General features: G+C 33.9%; 1 protein-coding gene across 1 annotated transcript in view; it reads right to left on the bottom strand.

Annotated features, from left to right (window-relative positions):
* Positions 1 to 2,221: 2,221 nt before the first annotated feature.
* The window catches only part of LOC141724235 (putative WRKY transcription factor 12), a 32,549-nt gene continuing 15,954 nt past the window's right edge, over positions 2,222 to 18,816 (bottom strand). Inside the window, exon 4 of the mRNA XM_074526291.1 lies at positions 2,222 to 2,643. Within this exon, the coding sequence (XP_074382392.1) occupies positions 2,490 to 2,643 (154 nt within the window). The 3' untranslated portion in view covers positions 2,222 to 2,489. The remainder of the gene's footprint in view (positions 2,644 to 18,816) is intronic.

Raw genomic sequence — 18,816 nt, 5'->3', positions numbered from 1 at the left:
AGTTGGGGAAAATAAGTGAATGATTAAACGACTCTCTTGTTTAGTTAAGAGATTAGTTTGCTGAATTTCGTTTATAAGTGAATTTAAGTATGAACTTTTTAGTATGGTTGGAATGACCTCTTAAGTAGTTGTATTGTTGGCATGTTCTTTTGGACCAGATATAACATTTGGAATTAATGAGTTTTGATTAAATTATTGAGTTCGGATTTAATTTTTAGTATCGTCACTGTTGGTTTAAATTGTGATTATTTACAAACTGTAAGTTGATTTTGCTTGGTAAGGTGAATGGCAAATTGCAGACTATGCATTTAAAATAAAATCTCATTTAAATCGATCGATGCCAACCTTAACTGACCATATTTACCATAAATAAACCTTGTAAAACTGATCGTAGAATGGCATAATTACCGATCCTCTTCAATAACAAAATCGGCCTCCTTCCGAGGTGGTCGCTTATGTGCAATTGATTTTGACATTTGAAATTAATTATGCTATAAAATCGAAAGACTGTGCACATTTGACTTCTGTCAGTTTTAATCGGTCAATTTCTTATTTCAATCACATAACTGACCTATAGCTTTCGTTTTTAACAAACTTATATATAGGGGAACGCATATCGGTTTAAGGAGGTTTTTGCACCGCAAGCGAAACCGCATATCCCCGTTTTTTTAAAATTATTATCGAAACATAAACCGAAATCGTCGATTCGGTTCAATTTAAAAAATTTCGGTTCGGTTATAATTGGATCAGTTTCGATTTTACCATCGCATTACACAAAATTGATAAACATGGAAATATAATTAGAGAATTGTTAAATAAGCTCCACTTTTTACTATTTAAGCTCCACATTTAAATTTTAGATATTTTTGTTGCACATTTTCCAATGATTTTTAATATTGAAATTAATTCAATTTGTCTTTGCCATAGGTAGTTAAGTCATTTAAAAGACAATTGGAGCTTAAATTATAACTGTTGGAGCTTATTTATCAATTCCCTATAATTAGTAGACTTAAATTATATTGTTAAAATTTATTTATTCTTTCGAAATAAGTATAGAAATTATAAAGTTTTAATAATCCGTGATCTAATATAATTCATGAAAAATGAGCGTGGCATTAGTATCTTGAGAAGTAATGGCAAAAAAAAGAAGCAACAGACATCCTTCAGCTTTGTCCATAAAATCAATTATAAATATAGACTAAAATCAAGCATTTAAGATTAGTACAATGGTAAATGTAATCATGTAGAATATGTTCTTCCTGAAGTAAGAAAAAATTATGTTCAGAATTGATTATCCAGTAGTATTCGTACTTAGTACTAATACATATCTGCAACATTTTATCGGGATAAAAGTAATAACTACTGACTAGGCAATCCTGTCCCAATATTTTAGGAATAAATACATGTCTATACATTTTTATTTTTAAATAATTTATATAACATATAAAAAATATTTATTAAATAATTTATTTATTTTAATAATCAGATTAGTTTCGGTTCGGTTTTAGCATAACCGATGTTCGATTCCGGTTATCAATTTTTCGGTTTGGGTTTTGGTTCAGATTTAGACGGATCAATTTTCATCGGTTTTTTAAGATTTCGGTTCCAGTTTCAGATTTTTTTCGGTATTTTGCTCAACCCTACTTATATTGCATGACATGTGCGTCAACATATCGACACGAGTTAAGACGTGTGTGCATGGTCCCACTTCTACCAATGATCTTACAAGTACCATATCTGAAAGTTTTTTATGGTCTCGATTATGTGCGATTGGTTTTGACATTTAAAATTGCATTATGCTATAAAACTGAATATAACTGTCTACATTTGACTTCAGCACAATCGACTGATCACCGTCGATTTTAACTGCATTATGTTGTGTGACATGTGTGCCAATGTGTCGACACACGTTAACACCTGTGTACATGGTCCCACTTCTACTAAACTGTCAAGTACCATATCCAACCTTTTGTTGCAGTCTGTTATATACCTTAAACCTAACCAATTTGTAATAACCGACAAAGGTTTAATCGACCACCATAACAGACCTTTCGGTCAGTTATGTCATATTTTCTTGTAATACCACAAAGAACTTCTGATTTTCAAAAATGTTATTTTTGTCTGAATTGCAAAAGCCAAACTATCGTTCAAGGTGTGAGTATACATCCTGCATGCAATTTGTAAGTAAAAACAATTGATAAACTACTTTAACATATCAAAATCAAATAAAACTTCTTGGAAAAACAAATATAAATTATTATCTATAGTATGAAAATCTTACAAATTTAATTTTATCATGCATGGCTATACAATGTATAATATAGAATGTGAACTGATAATGCACTTGAAACTACAAACTCGGAGAAAGGGAGAGAGAGAGGGAGGGAGAGAGAGAAATAGAGAATTCTGTATGCCATCTTAGTCATTAAACAAGCAAATTAATTTTACATTTCTGATTTTTTGTCTTCATAAATGCGGTGATGCACGTGCTAGTACGAAGTAAGACATTCTTGTTCAGATGTATCATCGGGAGTATGGTTATGTCTTCCTTCATATGTTGTTATCACCATTCGAAAATCCTCTGATAACCGTTCGATTCTCTTCTTGACACGACAATTACTATGAGTACAACGATAATAACTTCTGCAAATACCAATTATATAACATCAATTAATTTACATGTATTTTAACACATAGGTACTAGTAAATACAAGATACCATCCTTAATTAAAACTTTGAGATAATAGATTCAATAAATTTAGTTAGGCATGTACGTACCATGAAGATGACGACGGTGTTTTAAATTTTAATAAAAACTTTCATGATAAATTATTTAGTTTATTATAACTAATCATTTAAAACTTAAAATTTTATTTTATTTACATATATTGGATATAAGAAATAGTAGGCCGTGATAATTTTAATGACACACTATGACAATTTTAAAATTGTTTGACGCCTTAAACATCAAGTTCTTGCACATTAAATACACACTTAAAACAAGAATATTGGATTAGAGTTATGAGATACTAGGAAGGTCATCAAACGTGCCAAGATATATGTAGCTAGTAAGGACTTGGGAGCATAAATTAACCACATGGGAGACCAAATTACAAACTTTAAAAACACTATGAAGTATAAGCGTTTCCAACTTTTATCAAGATTGAATCTAAGCTGATTAAGGCCATGATGTAATATTCGGGATATATCGTGTAATTATTTTGCTATTAAATAATTATTATGTGTGTTCAGTATCTATTCTGTGAGTTAATTGTTAAATGTTATCTGTACTTGGATATTCAAAAATAATATTAATTGAGTATTTTAATTTTTATATGTCCAAAATAAAACATAGATAATTGTCATATTTTCCTAATTATTTTTATGTTGATTTATGGATTTATAAGGATCATATGAAATTTATAAACTCTTTTTCCGAGTATTTAAAATCTATTTTATAAAAACAGGAACCAACTGACGTCAACCGTTGTTACGTTTTTGGAACCCGAAACTCTTCCGAGAACTCCTTCCTAACCTAATTGTAATATTCCGAGCATATTCCATGTTTCGACTTTTTCGATCCGGCGTACGGTTTGTTCTGCGCGGGTCCCGGCGCAATATTTTCGATACAATATTCGTTTCGGTAAATCAATAAAACCCGTATTTTCGATAAACGGGAGCTTTTTATTAAACTATCCCAATTATCACTTCGTAGTACGTGTAACCAGGCGCTGAGACCAAGACCGCAGTACAAATTGTACTGATTTGGATAATTATCCCGAAAACCGATACCGTTTGGATCAGTTTTTATAAATAAACGTACCGTTTTATATCTGGAAGGATCCAACGGGATACTAATTTTCCGTAATTATAAATAGCCTTTTACCATATTTTATTTCATATCAAAATCATTTGCAGATAGTTAATTTTATAATTTTCAGAGAAAAACCCTAATTACATAAACTGTTCTAAGAATGAAACAGCAAAACGAAGGCGTTACCAATCTCTGTTTTCAAAGCTTGAGTAACCAAAACGAAGGATTTGAAGTAATCTATCAGATTCTGAGCTTTGTTTCACTGCAGAATTAAAGGTTTATTTTCTGGAAATTTATTTATTTTTGAATTAAATTTATTAAAAATGTGAATTTTTGTTCGGATGATTGTTTATATGATTTGATGACTGCATGTTGTAGAGCTTGTTTTCCTGATGATTTTGATATATTATACGTCTGATTTGGAGTTCAATAACATGTTCAAATTTGAGTTTGATTTTCGAATTTTAAAATTAGGGTTTATAACCCGTATGAATGTTCTTAATTGAAATTTGGGGGTTTCTTATTCTGGAATAGATTGATGTTGTGATATAGTGGATTGTGTTCTCTGTGAAATTTGCAATCTAGTCGTATAAATTTCATGAATCACCGAGGTCTGTAGAGAAGGGAGTTGTCTTTTGAAATTTTCCGAAGTTCGCCGGAAACTGGAAAACTTCACGGCCAAATTCCGGCCAACTCAGGGATGATTAGAATGATTTGTTGGTATGGTTAAGTTCCTGGTGAATTATAAATGTGATCTGGAGGTGTTGGTGGGGTGAGGACGCCGGGAACGTGTTCTCCGGCCACCCCTGTATTTTCCGGCGACGGGGCTGGAAAATTACAGTTTAGTACCTATAATTTTGAAAACGATGCAGTTTGTTCCCTGAAGTTTCCAGACTTTGCAAATTTAGGATTCCTGTTTTAAAAATATTTAAAAATCATATTTCCTATTTATTTTTATTATAAAAATTCATTTTTAATTTCTGAAAATTCTGAAAATTATTATTTTAATTCTGAAAATTATTTTTAATTCAAAAATAAATCTGAATTAATTAGTTAATTAATTTCAGTTAATTTTTAATCGATTAATTGGTCAATTAATTTGGAAATTAATTGATTAATTGATTTAATTAATTATTAATTGATTTTAATTAATTATTTAATTAGATATAATTACTTAAAAATGATTTAAAAATTCCGAAAAATAGTTTCTAGCTTTAAAATATTATTCTAAATTATTTCCAAGGCTCGATAATTAGTATAAAATTGTTTCGGAGCCAGAATTGGCCAACCGAACCCTGTTTATTATTCTGAAATTGATCCAATGACCCGTTTTAATTCCGAAAAATGTTTTAAAAATCATTTTAAATATCAGAAAGCCTATTTATGACCCGAAACTTCTTTATAAATAATATATCATTGATTACGTGATGTATTATGTGCTATATGTGACTGGTTGATTGACTATCAGTCTATATAATCGGTATTTACTTGATTATTGCATAACTTTCAATCTGTTAATCGGATTTGGGTAAAACGAAGGGTAGATAGAAGTATGTGTTGAATAGAACTCTATGAGTCGATTATTGATAGATGATATGTGAGCAGAAGAGGCAAGGCGTAGGAAAGGGAAACAGGTAGTTGAGGAGTAAGACGATTGTGATTGGAAGCGAGTGCAGAATAGTAAGCTAGTATCAGGCAAGTGTTCTGAACTTTCTCGAGATATTGTAGTACTTGATAATCCTGTGATATTGCAAGTGCTTTGAAGCACATAAACCTAAACCCTGATTCCAGTTATTGATCTTGAGCCATGAACCTTATTCTTTCTAGACCATTGATTGTTGTATACCCAAACACGAACCTCAAGTATACGATACTACTCCACAAATACATGCAAACAAAATTCCAAACACTAAAACTGAATTAATTATATACTCAAACATTGTATCCTATGCTTTGAAAGCCCAAATCTTTGAAACCCTGAAATGTTGATTCCTTTGTTATCCAATTCTTTCAATACCAGCATCCAAGCTTTTAAATTATCTTATTGATCCTTACAAGGATTGAAACCCTTTCATTGTTAAACACTCAGTGTTGTTAATGATTCTGATTATTGTTTATTATTGCTTATTCTGTTATTATGTTAGAATTGGATTGTTTTTATAAAATTGTAGACCATATTCGTGGTCAGACCATATATTTTCAAGTTAGGCCAATGTGTGCCTTGGATCCAGTAGTTAGAGCAATGCTGTGTGCCTTGCTCGGGGTTAGTGCGTGACTGATCAGCAGCCTAGCCTTGGTTTTTAAATTAAAAGTATAATATCCAATTCTAAATCATAATCCATTGTTCACTTGATATCATAATCATGTTCACCTGATGATCATTATTCTCAGTTTTGTCATTGTGACTTGCTGAGCTAGTTAGCTCATTTGTGCGATGTTGTTTATATTCTTTCCAGCTAAAAAGGAACCAGTTGGTAACGAGGATCCCCAGTCCAACGCGAGAGCTAGGGGTTCAGGTTGAGAAAGCTGAGCTAGTAGGCTTCTTTTGGAATAATTTAAGTCTGTAAAAGTTTGTAATAAAGTTTAATACTCAGTTTGAGTTTGAATGGTTGGGATTTGAACGATATGTAATATAAGTAGATGTGTGGCTTGTGTGCATACTTTAACCTGTTGCGATCCGTGGTAGTTGGTAAATAGGGTCACTGCATATTATTGTAATCTTTATTATTGTTATAAGCAGGTTATAAATAAGATGTGTGTGTGTGGACCCCAAACTTCTGACCCGGGTTTGGAGGGCGCCACACATGAAGCCTAACAATATATTTGATTCCTAAATTTATATATATTTAGGTTTGTTTAGATTATTTTACAATTATATGCTCGAGGGTAACAAACTTAACATCACATATAATTGCATAATCTCCTCATACTAAATTATGGTTGTAGATCGAGATTGTTATATGGAAATGAGTCAAATATTAACTTGAACAAATATTTTCTTAACTTCATCATATACCAATTCGAAATTAATACTATATATATATTGTTAGAAAATGAAAAGTTTGAGGCTTGTATTAGACATGTTCTTGATGAAATTTCCTAAAACTAATTATTGGAGGTTGTTCCTTATAATGAGGACTTAAACTTTCACTCTTGGATCGAAGTCATTTTCTTAGTGTAATCCATATAGAAATTGAGGTGAAGTTAGTAGTTTGAAATGGGTTTGTGGGTTTTATCCCACAATGATTAAGTAAATAGGGGTGTAGTGCTTTATATAGTACCATGTGCAAGAGTAGTATACCAACTACTAAGGCATGTGGGTGTACGTGGTGTTATTGTGTGCCTCACACGCACACGCGCGCGCGCCGCCGCCTCACCATGCCACGCCACGCCACACGACGCCTTGACTTAGGTCGGAGGGCGATTTGGGCGAATGTCTCGATGTCTCGCGTACGCGAGGCGATCTGGGTGAGGAATTTTATTGCTTGTTTAATTAAAATATTTACTGACTTATTATATTATTTTAATCTGAATATTGAGCTTGTGTAACAGGGAATATCAGTATTTGCTAATCAGAAATTACAAACTCTGATTTGCTGGAATAAATACTGATCAGGATTTGCAGAGCTGGTTGATAAATCCTGATGCCTGATCAGGATTTGTTGAGTATGACAGATCCTAAAGCCTGACAGAATCAGAATTTGTTGAGGTTGTCAGATTCTGACCCCTGGCTGGATCGGAATTTGATGAGGCTGATAAATCCTGACGCGCCCTGGATCAGGATTTGCTGAGTGTAAATACTGATGGGCTGTCTTGACTGTTACGTTTCTGATTCTGATAATCTTCAAATAAATGATGTTTAAATCAGGATATTTATTTTAATTAAGGTAATATCTTCAGTTACAATTTTATTTTTTAATATATACAAAACTAAATGTTTGGAAGAATATACTGCAATCACATACGTTTGAAACCCTAGATGCCATCTCTCTCTTCATCTCCTCCATAACATACAGATTATCATAGGTTTTCTGGGTGAACTGAGGTACAGGTCGCTTTTGAGTGCTACGTATCGGTGAACGAAGTACTTCGTGCTGTTGTATCCTAGAAGTGATATTACTGCAACCCAACACAGCGTAAGTGGGGCAATAATCTCTTCAAGAACGGTCTAGACTTCTCAAAGGCTAGGCACCTCAGTTGTTCATAGTTCTTTCAGATTTGTTAAAGCTTCTGTTAGGGCTAAGTTTTCTATTCTCTCTTTGTCAATTTAGTTACTGATTTATCTTCTTGTTTCCCTCCGTGTTTTGTTTCGTTACTTGGTTTAATGGCCTCTTCTTGTTAATTTGTGATATATATAACTATCTCATTGTTGTGCGTAGTGTTAATTATACCCAACAATCTTGAAGAGATTATCTGTGTTATATTTGTTATTAGAAAGAGGGTTAACAAAACTTGTGATGTTCCTAAGACTGTTGAGACTGGTTCTAGTTATGGTGTTACTACATCCATTGATTGGACCATATATCATTTTCCCCAGCCTATTGATTTATCGGGTATGCCTAATAAATTTAGTGTTGGAACTTCTTTTTCTCATTGGCAGAAAAAGATGAAGCTCTGGTTAACGGTTAAAGGTTTATGTCCAGTGATGCAGTATGATCCTTCTGTGCTGGATCAAGAGAAGGTTGAATCTGTTAAGGCTTATGCTTTTTGGGCTGAGAAGGATGGGGTGGCTAGGGCAACCATTTTGGTAGCCTTCGCGAACACCTGTTTTGATGTTTATTCATCTGATGCCTATACTGCTAAGGTCTAATTGGATAAGCTGGACCAAACCCATAATACTGATTCTCAAGGACTTGAGAAGTATTCTTTGGCTAGGTTTCCTGACTTCAAACTGGTGGATGGAAAATCTATGACTGAACAGGTTCATGAGTTTGAGATGTTGGTTCATGCTTTGGGTGAGTCCGGGATGGTCTTGTCTGAGAAGTTTCGGGTTCTGTCAATGATTGAAAAGCTCCCTAAGTCTTGGAAAAAGTTTGATCTCTCCTTGAAAACACAAAAAGGAGAGATCACTTGGACTAACTTGATGTTGGATATCTCTATGCAAGAGTAACACAATTACAAATAAGGACATGTGATTCCTGCTGAACATGGGAGCTCGAAGGTGAATGTAGTGACTGTAGGACAGAAAATAAAGGTAGTCGCTAATAAGACTAACACTAAACCTGACAAGAACAAGGCTAAGAAACCAAAGGTAAACAAACCATGTTGGTCTTGTGGACAGGTTGGTCATTGGATCAAGGACTGTCCAAGTAAGAAAGATAAGAAAGCTGTAGTGGTAGATCAAGCAAATAATGTGCTTGGACTTGGAACCACGAGTGGTCCTGTAGCTAACATGGCCGTTGGTGAGGTTGTTGCCTCTGGAACCGATGACGGGTATGTTATTTACAACCCTGACTACTTTCCACTTATCTGTCACATGAGTGGTTGATTGTCACTGGAGCTAATGTGCATATTTTTGTTGATATTAGTTTGTTTGTATCTGATCAACAGAGTCATGGAGTGACAGTGACTATGGGGAATGGTAGTTGTAATAACCCCAAAAAATTTTGGACTTTTTGTAACCCTTATGAATAGTGATTTTGCTGATTAAGGAAAATTTTCATGCCACACTATATAGGAGTACTGTTATAGAAATTCTAAGATCTTATTAGTACTTTATATGGGATATAAGTGTATGTAAAGATCGTCAGAATCCAAATTCGAACACTTTGATTTTTCCCGAAAATCCACCAGATACCGAAAGAATTGAGTATAAGGTAACATGATTAAAATGATTTAAATTCAAGGATTTTAAGAGAGGATCATAAAAGGAATATAAAATATTGAGAAAGGTTTAGGGGAACCCAAGTAATAAGATCCCGGATATGACCCCTCGAACGATCACCGAGAACGAGAGTGAAGCGAACCGTAAAACAAATAAGCGACCAAGGATCAAGCTTATATAAGTAACCAAAGGATTAACCAAATAATTAAGCACTAATCAAAGAGATTAGAGGAGGATGACATCATCAAACCATAAGGGAAGGACATGTGGCAAATGAATGATGCAAGCAATGACATGTGTGAGTGATGTCATCACTTTATCAAGATATTTGTTCAAAAAATTTCCTCCACCAAGCATTTCTTTCTCATTTCCCAAGGAAAAACAAGCAAGCAAAAGCTCTCCCCCATTTCTTTCTTCTTCCATTCGGCCTTTTCAAGAAATGAAGAAACAGATTTTCAAAACTCAAGTTCTAGGCCATGGAAAATTACAAGGTTTGTTTCCTTGGATCCTATATTTCATAACTTAGTTATACCATGAGTTTAAGATCAAGATTCCATGGTTTGCTTAGCTAATCCACTCATCAAAGATGATGATGAATAGTAGTGAATAGTAACTTACTTTGATTTTCTTGATTTTCATGAAAGCTTAAGGTTGATTAAGCATAGATCAAGGTTCCTAGAGGCTTGTTAGTGACTACCCACTCTCCAAGAAAGGTATAAATTCTTGAACCCTTAGTTTTAAGTTTGGTTTGTTTGGATGATAATGGTGCTTAGATGAATGGGTTTAGTTTGATGTTGATGGATGTTGAATTTTTGTTGAATTGGTGATGATTTGGTATAGTTTAAACTTTAGAAATCGTTAGGTTATAGCTGTCGTAATGCCCGATTTTCTATAAACTGTTTTGTGATTAACTGTTGGACCCGAACACCCACTTCTATAAACTAACCATTTCCATTCTTAGATAGTTATGTTTCAAGCTTCGTTTTGATATGTGGTTCGTTTGAATCCGATGTACGGTTTAGGAGAAACGACCGTTTTAAGTAACAGCGTTTCACGACCGAACCATTACCCCTCGCCTTACTTTGAAACCTTGGTTAAGGCCCTTAAATGACTAATTGGAGTATGAAACATTTATGTAAAGTGGATTAGGCAGTTGGTAAGGTGCTCGCGAAAGAATTGCACGAGCGACTTAAGTGAATCGTTAAGCGCTAAAGCGAACGTTAGGGTTCAATTGGTTAAAGTCTAGTTTCTTAAGCGACCGGGGTTTAATTCCGACTTATGTTGTTGTTCATAGGTTATCGGACCCACTCTAAGCTTAAGTCTATCCGGGAGCACTCAGACAAGTTTTCTACCCGTTATACTGTTGTTGTGATGTAAATATATGTATATGCATTATCTTGTGATAAGTGCATGATTGTTATTAGCAAATCTTGCGATATATTGGAGCATGTGATATGGTATATATGCATGTCTGTTTCGTAATCTTGATATCTAATTGTTGATTCAATTGCTTATAAGTTGCATAATACCTATGCTAGAGATAAGCAGTAGTTGCGTATACCCTTAGTATAGGGGACCCAAAGATGAACATATTTCTAAACCGGGAGTCGATGTTCCCGAGTATAATATATATATTTATATATATATAGATATAGTTTTCAAAACTATTAATCGAATAAGGTTTATTCGATAACTTTATTTGTATTAATGAATATTATCTTGAATATTCATTCGAGGACTCATGACTCCTTTTATTTTATTTAATGAATATTATTTTGAATATTCATTCGAGGACTTAAGACTCCGTTTATTTTATTTAATGAATATTATTTTGAATATTCATTTGAGGACTTATGACTCCGCTTATTTTATTAAATAATATTCTTTATTTTATTAAAGAATAATGTTTCGATAATCAAACTTATTTGCGATTATTCAAATAAAGATCGTGCTTTCGTATAAGTATATCTTTGGTTATTTATTATTCATTTCAAGTATGAGTTTTTTTAAAACTTCTACTTCAATTATTTTTATAAAGATTATCCTTATGGGAATATTATTTAAATAATAATATTCAGATATTTTCTAATATATCGGGACTGATTTATTTCATTAAATCAGCATTACTCCAAACATTCTTAAAAATATTTCGAGTCTTCAAAATGATTTTTAAAAGATTAGAGCGGATCCCAAAACTCATTTTTATATTTAAGATCTTCCTTTCGAAGGGGATTTAAATACTCGCTCAAAACCTGGGGGGGATCCGGCTCAGTGGTGCATTTTACATTCGCAACGAGGTTGCTATTTTGAGAAAACATTTTGATTACTTGCCCATCGTTCGGGAAGTAAGTTCATCTATTTGAGTCGGCATAAGCAACATGGGCTCAGTGGGCGTCCATGAAAGTGTAAGTGGCTCAGTGGGAGTCCATCAAATGCGTAAGTGGCTGAGTGGCAGTCCAGCATAAGGTTCTATTACGGCCAGGGTGATGACCATTGGAGAATTCGTCCATCTACTAGTAGAAAAGGTTACTTATTGGTATCTTTGCCTGATCAGCAAGATATCAGGTTTATGCCAAGGTTTTCTCCTTTCCAAATTCGTTGGATATTGCAACTCTGTTTATAATTTTCATAACAGAGGTTTTCAAGGAGTGTATGAAATGTATATATATAGGTGTATATATATATCGGGACTTAATGAAGTATCTCGTAACTTCATTATTTATAATGATATTTCAAAGATTGAATCTATTCAAGTCTTTTCTTGTAGTCTCATCTATGTGATGAACTTTTGAAACTGATTATACCTTGAACGATGGTAGTTCAAGCAATATTCGGAAAAGATATAAGTATATTGGAGTATCTCGTAACTTCACCTTTTCAACTTATATCTGGTTAATGATTATCTTATGAATGACAAAGATTTTCACAAAAACGTTGAGACAAGGTTAGATATATGAGATCACCTTGCAACGATATTTTTATACAGTTATAAACTGGAACTCTGTGTTTATTATGCATGAAAGAGGACTTCCAAGATTTTGAAAAGTATATGTACATATATACTGAATATTTTGCGACTTGGTCGCGTTAAGAGATCAAACTTGGTTCATTTTTTTTTGACCAAGACTTTCATGAGTGCTATGAGTATGCTCATATATTGTAAATTATTATACATATTATTTTGGTGGGCTTGTTGCTCACCCTTGCTTTCTTCTTTCATCACACAACAACAGATAGACAAGATGGACATGATCAAGCTCCCAATTCGTGAGCGGTTAGGAAACGTTCCGCAGTTTCCTGTAGGCATTGATGCTGTTGTAGCTGAGGTAGGAGCTACCAATAGGCTAGGTTTTCAACTTTTGATGTACCAGACTTATGTATATTTATGAATTGTAATAATGGCAAGGAATATGTAAATTATTCAGAAACCCTTTTTAAGGTGAAATGGTTTACAATTGTGGAATAAAATGACTTGTGTTATTTTTGGTATTCATCTCTGAGACTATAACTTGTGGTGTGTGTGAGTATATTGTAGGGTCACAGTACGCAGTAGTTGGTTGACTGTTAAGATTAAGTATTGATAAGGGAAATGGAACTCGTGACAACCTGGATCCCCGACCCCGGATTTGGGGGTGTTACACTAGTGCTGCACAAGTGCTTGGAATAGGAAACATGGACCTGAAGTTTGCTTCTGGGCGGATTTCATCTCTCACTCGAGTGCATCATGTTCCCTCTATTCATAGAAATATAATAAATGGAAGTTATCTAGTTAATAATGGCTTTGAACTTTCTTTAAAATGTAATAAAGTAGTTATTACTCATACCGGTACATTTTTCGCAAGGGTTACTTGTATGTTGGTTTGTTTTTGATAAATGATGAACCCGAGTGATTTTATTAATGATAGTTTTGCATATTCTGTTAACTGTGTTGAATCATCTGATTTGTGGCACTTACAACTTGGTCATTTAAATTTTGGTTCTATGAAGAATATGATGAATTTAGAGTTGATTCCAAAACATGCCATTGATAAGAAATCTAAGTGTCAAGTGTGTGTAACTGCTAAACAAACAAGGAAACCTTTTCATAATGTTGTTAGGGATTCAGAATTGTTAGATTTAGTTCACTCGGACATATGTGAATTTGGTGGTATGTTGACTAAAGATGACTATAGATATTTTATTACTTTTATGCATGATTGTAGTAGATATTATTATGTTATTTTCTTAAACATAAGGATGAAGCACTAGATAAATTCATTATGTATAAAAATGAAGTTGAAACATAAACTGGAAAAGTACTTAAATGTTTGAGATATGATAGAGATGGTGAGTATACGATAACCTCGTTTAATGAATTTTGTGCAAACAATTGTAATAGTTCATTAGGTTACTCCACCATACACACCTGAGTCTAATGGGGTGGCAGAGCGAAATAATAGAACTTTTAAAGACAAATTAACATTATGCTGATTAATCCTGGGTTGCCTAAGTTCATGTGGGGAGAGGCTCCGAATACGGTTTGCCATATTCTGAATAGAGTCCCTCTGAAACATATGGACAAGACACCTTATGAGTTGTGGAGAAAGCGTAAGACAAGTTTGAGTTATCTTCGTGTGTGGGGTTTCCTTGCTAAGGTGCTTGTCCTTGAACTTAAGAAAAAGAAACTAGGTCTGAAAACTGTTGATTGTATCTTTTTGGGCTATCTTGAAACCAAAACTGCAATGAGATTTTTGGTTTTAAAATATGACATAGATGGGATTATGGTGAATATGATAGTTGAGTTTCGTGATACAGCTTTCTTTAAGGAAGTGTTCCCTATGAAGATTGGTATACCTTTGGGTAATTCTGAGGATGATCTTACTCACACATCGAGTTCTATTCCCGATCATGTGGAAAAAATGACAAATATGGGGGAGGATTCTTGTAGTAGCTCTACTCCTCATAAAGTAGAGGAACCTAGAAGGAGTAAGCGTGCAAAGGTAGTCAAGGACTTTGGAAGTGATTTTATCACTTACAATATGGAGGATGGGCCTTTAACTTTCCGTCAAGCCATGGATTCTTCGGAGTCAAGGCATTGGAAAGGCATTGTGAAGAATGAAATTGACTCAATTATTTCTTACGGAACATGGGAGTTAGTTGATCTCCCCCCTGGGTGTTCTACTATTGGATGTAAATGGATCTTCAAAAGGAAGCTAAACCCTAATGGCTCAATAGATAAGTACAAGGCTAGGCTAGTTGCTAAGGGCTTTAGGCAAAATGAAGGCATTGACTATTTTCATACATACTCTCCTGTTGCCCGAATGTCAACAATCAGAATGCTTATTGCATTGGCTTCCGTACATGGTCTTATCATCCATCAAATGGATGTAAAGATAGCTTTTCTTCATGGTGACCTTCAAGAAGATATTTATATGGATCAGCTTGAGAGATTTGTTGCTTCTGGTAATGAGAGGAAAGTTTATAGACTAGTCATGTCCATCTATGGCCTTAAAAAAGCACCTATAGACTGCCATAAAAAGTTTGATGAAACTATTTTAGACTTTATCGAGTTTTTAGTTTATAAAAGTGACAAATGTGTCTACTATAAGGTTAAAGGTAATGACCGTGTGATTGTGTGCTTGTATGTAGATGATATTTTATTGTTTGGACCCAATATTGAGATTATTTACAAGATAAAGAGTTTTTTGAAGAGGCACTTTGAAATGAAGGATATGGGTGAGGCTAGTATAATTTTTAGGATCAAGTTGACTCAGTCGACTGATGAAATAACAATGTCAAAGTCTCATTATATAGAGAAATCTATACCAGAGAAGTATAGTTATTCAAATTGTAGAATCGCTAGTACACCATATGATTCAAAAAATACCAAAGTCAAGAATAGTTCAGGAGTTCCTGTGTCTCAGTTAAGGTATTATCAAATTATTGAGAGTTTGCAATATCTTGCTAATATGACTATACCAGATATTTCATATTTCGTGTCTAAGTTAGCTAGATATACAAGTTGTTCAGACAAGACTCACTGGGAGGCAATGGATAGAGTTCTAAATATCTCAAGGGAACTATTTATCTTGGCTTGCATTACCGAAGATTTCAGGTGGTACTCGAGGGGTACCGTGATGCAAGTTGGATAGCTAAAAAATCTGGTTCCAATGGAGTGACTGGATACGTGTTTACTCTTGCGGGTGGATCGGTATCCTGGAAGTCTTCTAAACAGGCTTTGATTACTCAATCTACTTTTGAGGCTGAGATGTGTGCACTTGATGCCACGGGGATGGAGGCTAAATGGCTACATGGACTCATGTCAATGTTACCTATAGTAAGCAAGCCGTTTCTTTCCATTTCTGTCATTGTGATAGCCGTACAACTATCGACAAGATCAGAAATATGAAGTATAATGCTAAGACAAAGAGACACATACAAGCTAGACTGAATTCTATAAGGGGTCTTGTGTCTGATAGGATTATTGCTATAGAGTTCATAGGAACTCAAGATAATATTTCCGATCCACTGACTATGGGGCATGACCATTATTTAGCTGAAAGTGTAAGAAACATATGACTGTCTCTCTATTCTCAGCTGAAGCTGAATATTGCAGTTTAGCTGATACATGTTGTGAGATCACCCCCTGAATGGTGTCTTTATTTGGTGAGTTGAAGGTTCCAACCATTATGCCAGTTCCTCTTTTATATGAGAATCAGTATGTCATGTATATTACTTTAAATCCGGTGTTCCATTAGCACACCAAAAACATTGAAATTGACTATCATTTGGTGCGTTAAAAGCTGCCGGTGGGACTTATTTCTACACATCACATTGCTTCTGTTGAACAACTGGTTGTCTTGTTCACAAAAGTTTTATCTTTTTCTCATCTGAGCTCGTTATTGTCCAAGTTAGGTGTTTCCACACCTTCCTTGAATGAGGGGTTGTTAGTAAAGCTATGTTGACCGGTGTACAAGCTCTGCATGTGCCAACTCAACATAGTTGACTCTTGTAACAAACTTTTTAAAGGTTTTATAGAGCTGTATTTAGTAGACATATATAGTGAGTAAAACCTTTAGTTTGTACATACTTTCATATTAAATCATTCTTGTAAATTTCTTATGTCTCTCTTTCCCCCCTTTTCTCTCTCTTACTCATACTAAAATCTCTTTGTCATTTTATATCTCTCTTTATGTAATCTCTATCATATTGGTTAGAAATTATATGTATTTTTGATGATAAATAAAATGTATAACATAATATTTTATTAAATAGGTGTAGCTATCAACGGCTAAATTATCATAATCTGATAGCCGTTGGTAGAGTAGCTTATGCAACATTTTTCATGTAGATCTCAATAGATGGTCATTATTGTAATTGTTCATTCCATAGTCATCACTGACTCAATAGATAAACAGAATATGATGGCTAATTTTAAATACTCGATACCTTGTAATTCTGATTAAATGAAGTGAGTCATCAATGGCTAAGTAGGACATACTTTCAATGGCTAATGGATCGGCCTATCAACGGCAATGAAGATTACACTGTCAATGGCTAATGTAGCAAGTAGCAATTGAAAGTGACTTGATAGAGCACAAATATCAAATCTAACAAACCACATGGGTTGATAGTAGATCTCAGTTTGAAAAATGAGAGTCAAGATAGAACGTGCATGTGATCTTGGATAATGAAAAAGAAAAAATATTCATTTCCATGCATGTAAAATCGAAGGGATATTCAAAACGATATATCAAGATACAATCTAGCCTTATTTGTCAAGCATCACGAGAAAGAGAATGAAGAAGCAATCTTTCTGGATCTCGAAGACTGTGTTATGTATTGTCTAGCAAGCATTGTAACTTGGTAATTTATAAACCAAGTAACAACAGTGTATTCTCTAAGAAATAAGTATATAGAGTTTTCAATAGAGCTTAGTCGGTAGCACTATCCCTTAGAAAAATAATGTAAACCTCAATTGTTAAATTCTTGTAATTTACATAATTTATTTCTTCAATATATAACCCAGGTGGCAAGTTGTTAGAACTCAAACTCTGTGGAAATAGTATGAATATCTACAACTTGTTTTGAAGGTGACAACGTTGTATAATCAAGAATTCATACGATAATATGTAAAGAAGTCTACCTGGAAATAAGAGTATGTCTGCATATTCAAAGTAGGAGACTAGATTGTCAAGATATAAAAGAAGTAAGGCTGCCAGCAATAAATTATCAAATGGAAAATGGTAGGCTGCTCATGTATCTATATCTGAGGAAAAGTGTTCTGTGTATGGAAAGAAGACTTATCTATGTATGAAAATATAATAAAATAATGAAGTGATTAGTTACTAGGTACATGCATAGTCTACCAGCTTAAGTGAAAATGGCTGTTACACAGTTTATATGAAAAGTGAAGGCTGGTCAATAGTCCTAGAATTTAGGCTACAGTAATAAATATAGTGTGAGGTAATGCATGATGTAAACTGGGTCTTTGTAGCCTATAAATAAGGATGTATATTTTTCATAATATACACTGCAGAAAGTTGTTATACACATCTTAGTAAAGTTGTACACAACAGTTGTAGCAAAAGAGTTGAAGCTCTAATTTTAGAGTATAAAGGCAGTAGCCTATTTTGAGTCAAAATCGAGTACTCTGTTGCTGGTATTTAACATTATAAATATATTGTTTATTTGAGTTATACTAAAAATAATAACTATATATTTTGCAAACTCATCACGTTTCCAACAAGTGGTATCCGAGCCAGCGTTCCATTAAAAAAAAATGGCGAATATGATGCAACCCCAAATTACGAAGTTGAAGGTATAAATTATGGGAACTGTAGTATCCAAATGAAGATGTTACTCGGTTCTTATGATAATTGGGATATAGTCAAAAGCGGGTTTGACGAGCCCACAGATGCAACCGCTGCTGAAGCACTTTCAAATGCCGAGAAGACGGTGTTAAAAGAATTCAAGAAAAAAGATTAAAAGGCGCTGCATATGATTTTTCAAGATGTTGATAAATCAAACTTTGAAAAAAATTTCAACGCAAAAACAGCGAAGGAAGTTTGGGAGATTTTACAAAAATCATTCCAAGGTGTGGAGAAAGTCAAAAAGGTGCGACTCCAAATTCTTCGTGGCAAGTTTGAGAATATAAAAGTGAAAAGTTCTGAAAATATTGGTGAATTTGTTATGCGTT

The sequence above is a fragment of the Apium graveolens genome, chromosome 5 (genome assembly GCF_009905375.1).
Source record: "Apium graveolens cultivar Ventura chromosome 5, ASM990537v1, whole genome shotgun sequence".
In the NCBI taxonomy this organism is placed as follows: Eukaryota; Viridiplantae; Streptophyta; class Magnoliopsida; order Apiales; family Apiaceae; genus Apium; species Apium graveolens.
This window is presented reverse-complemented; position numbering and strand designations above follow the sequence as displayed.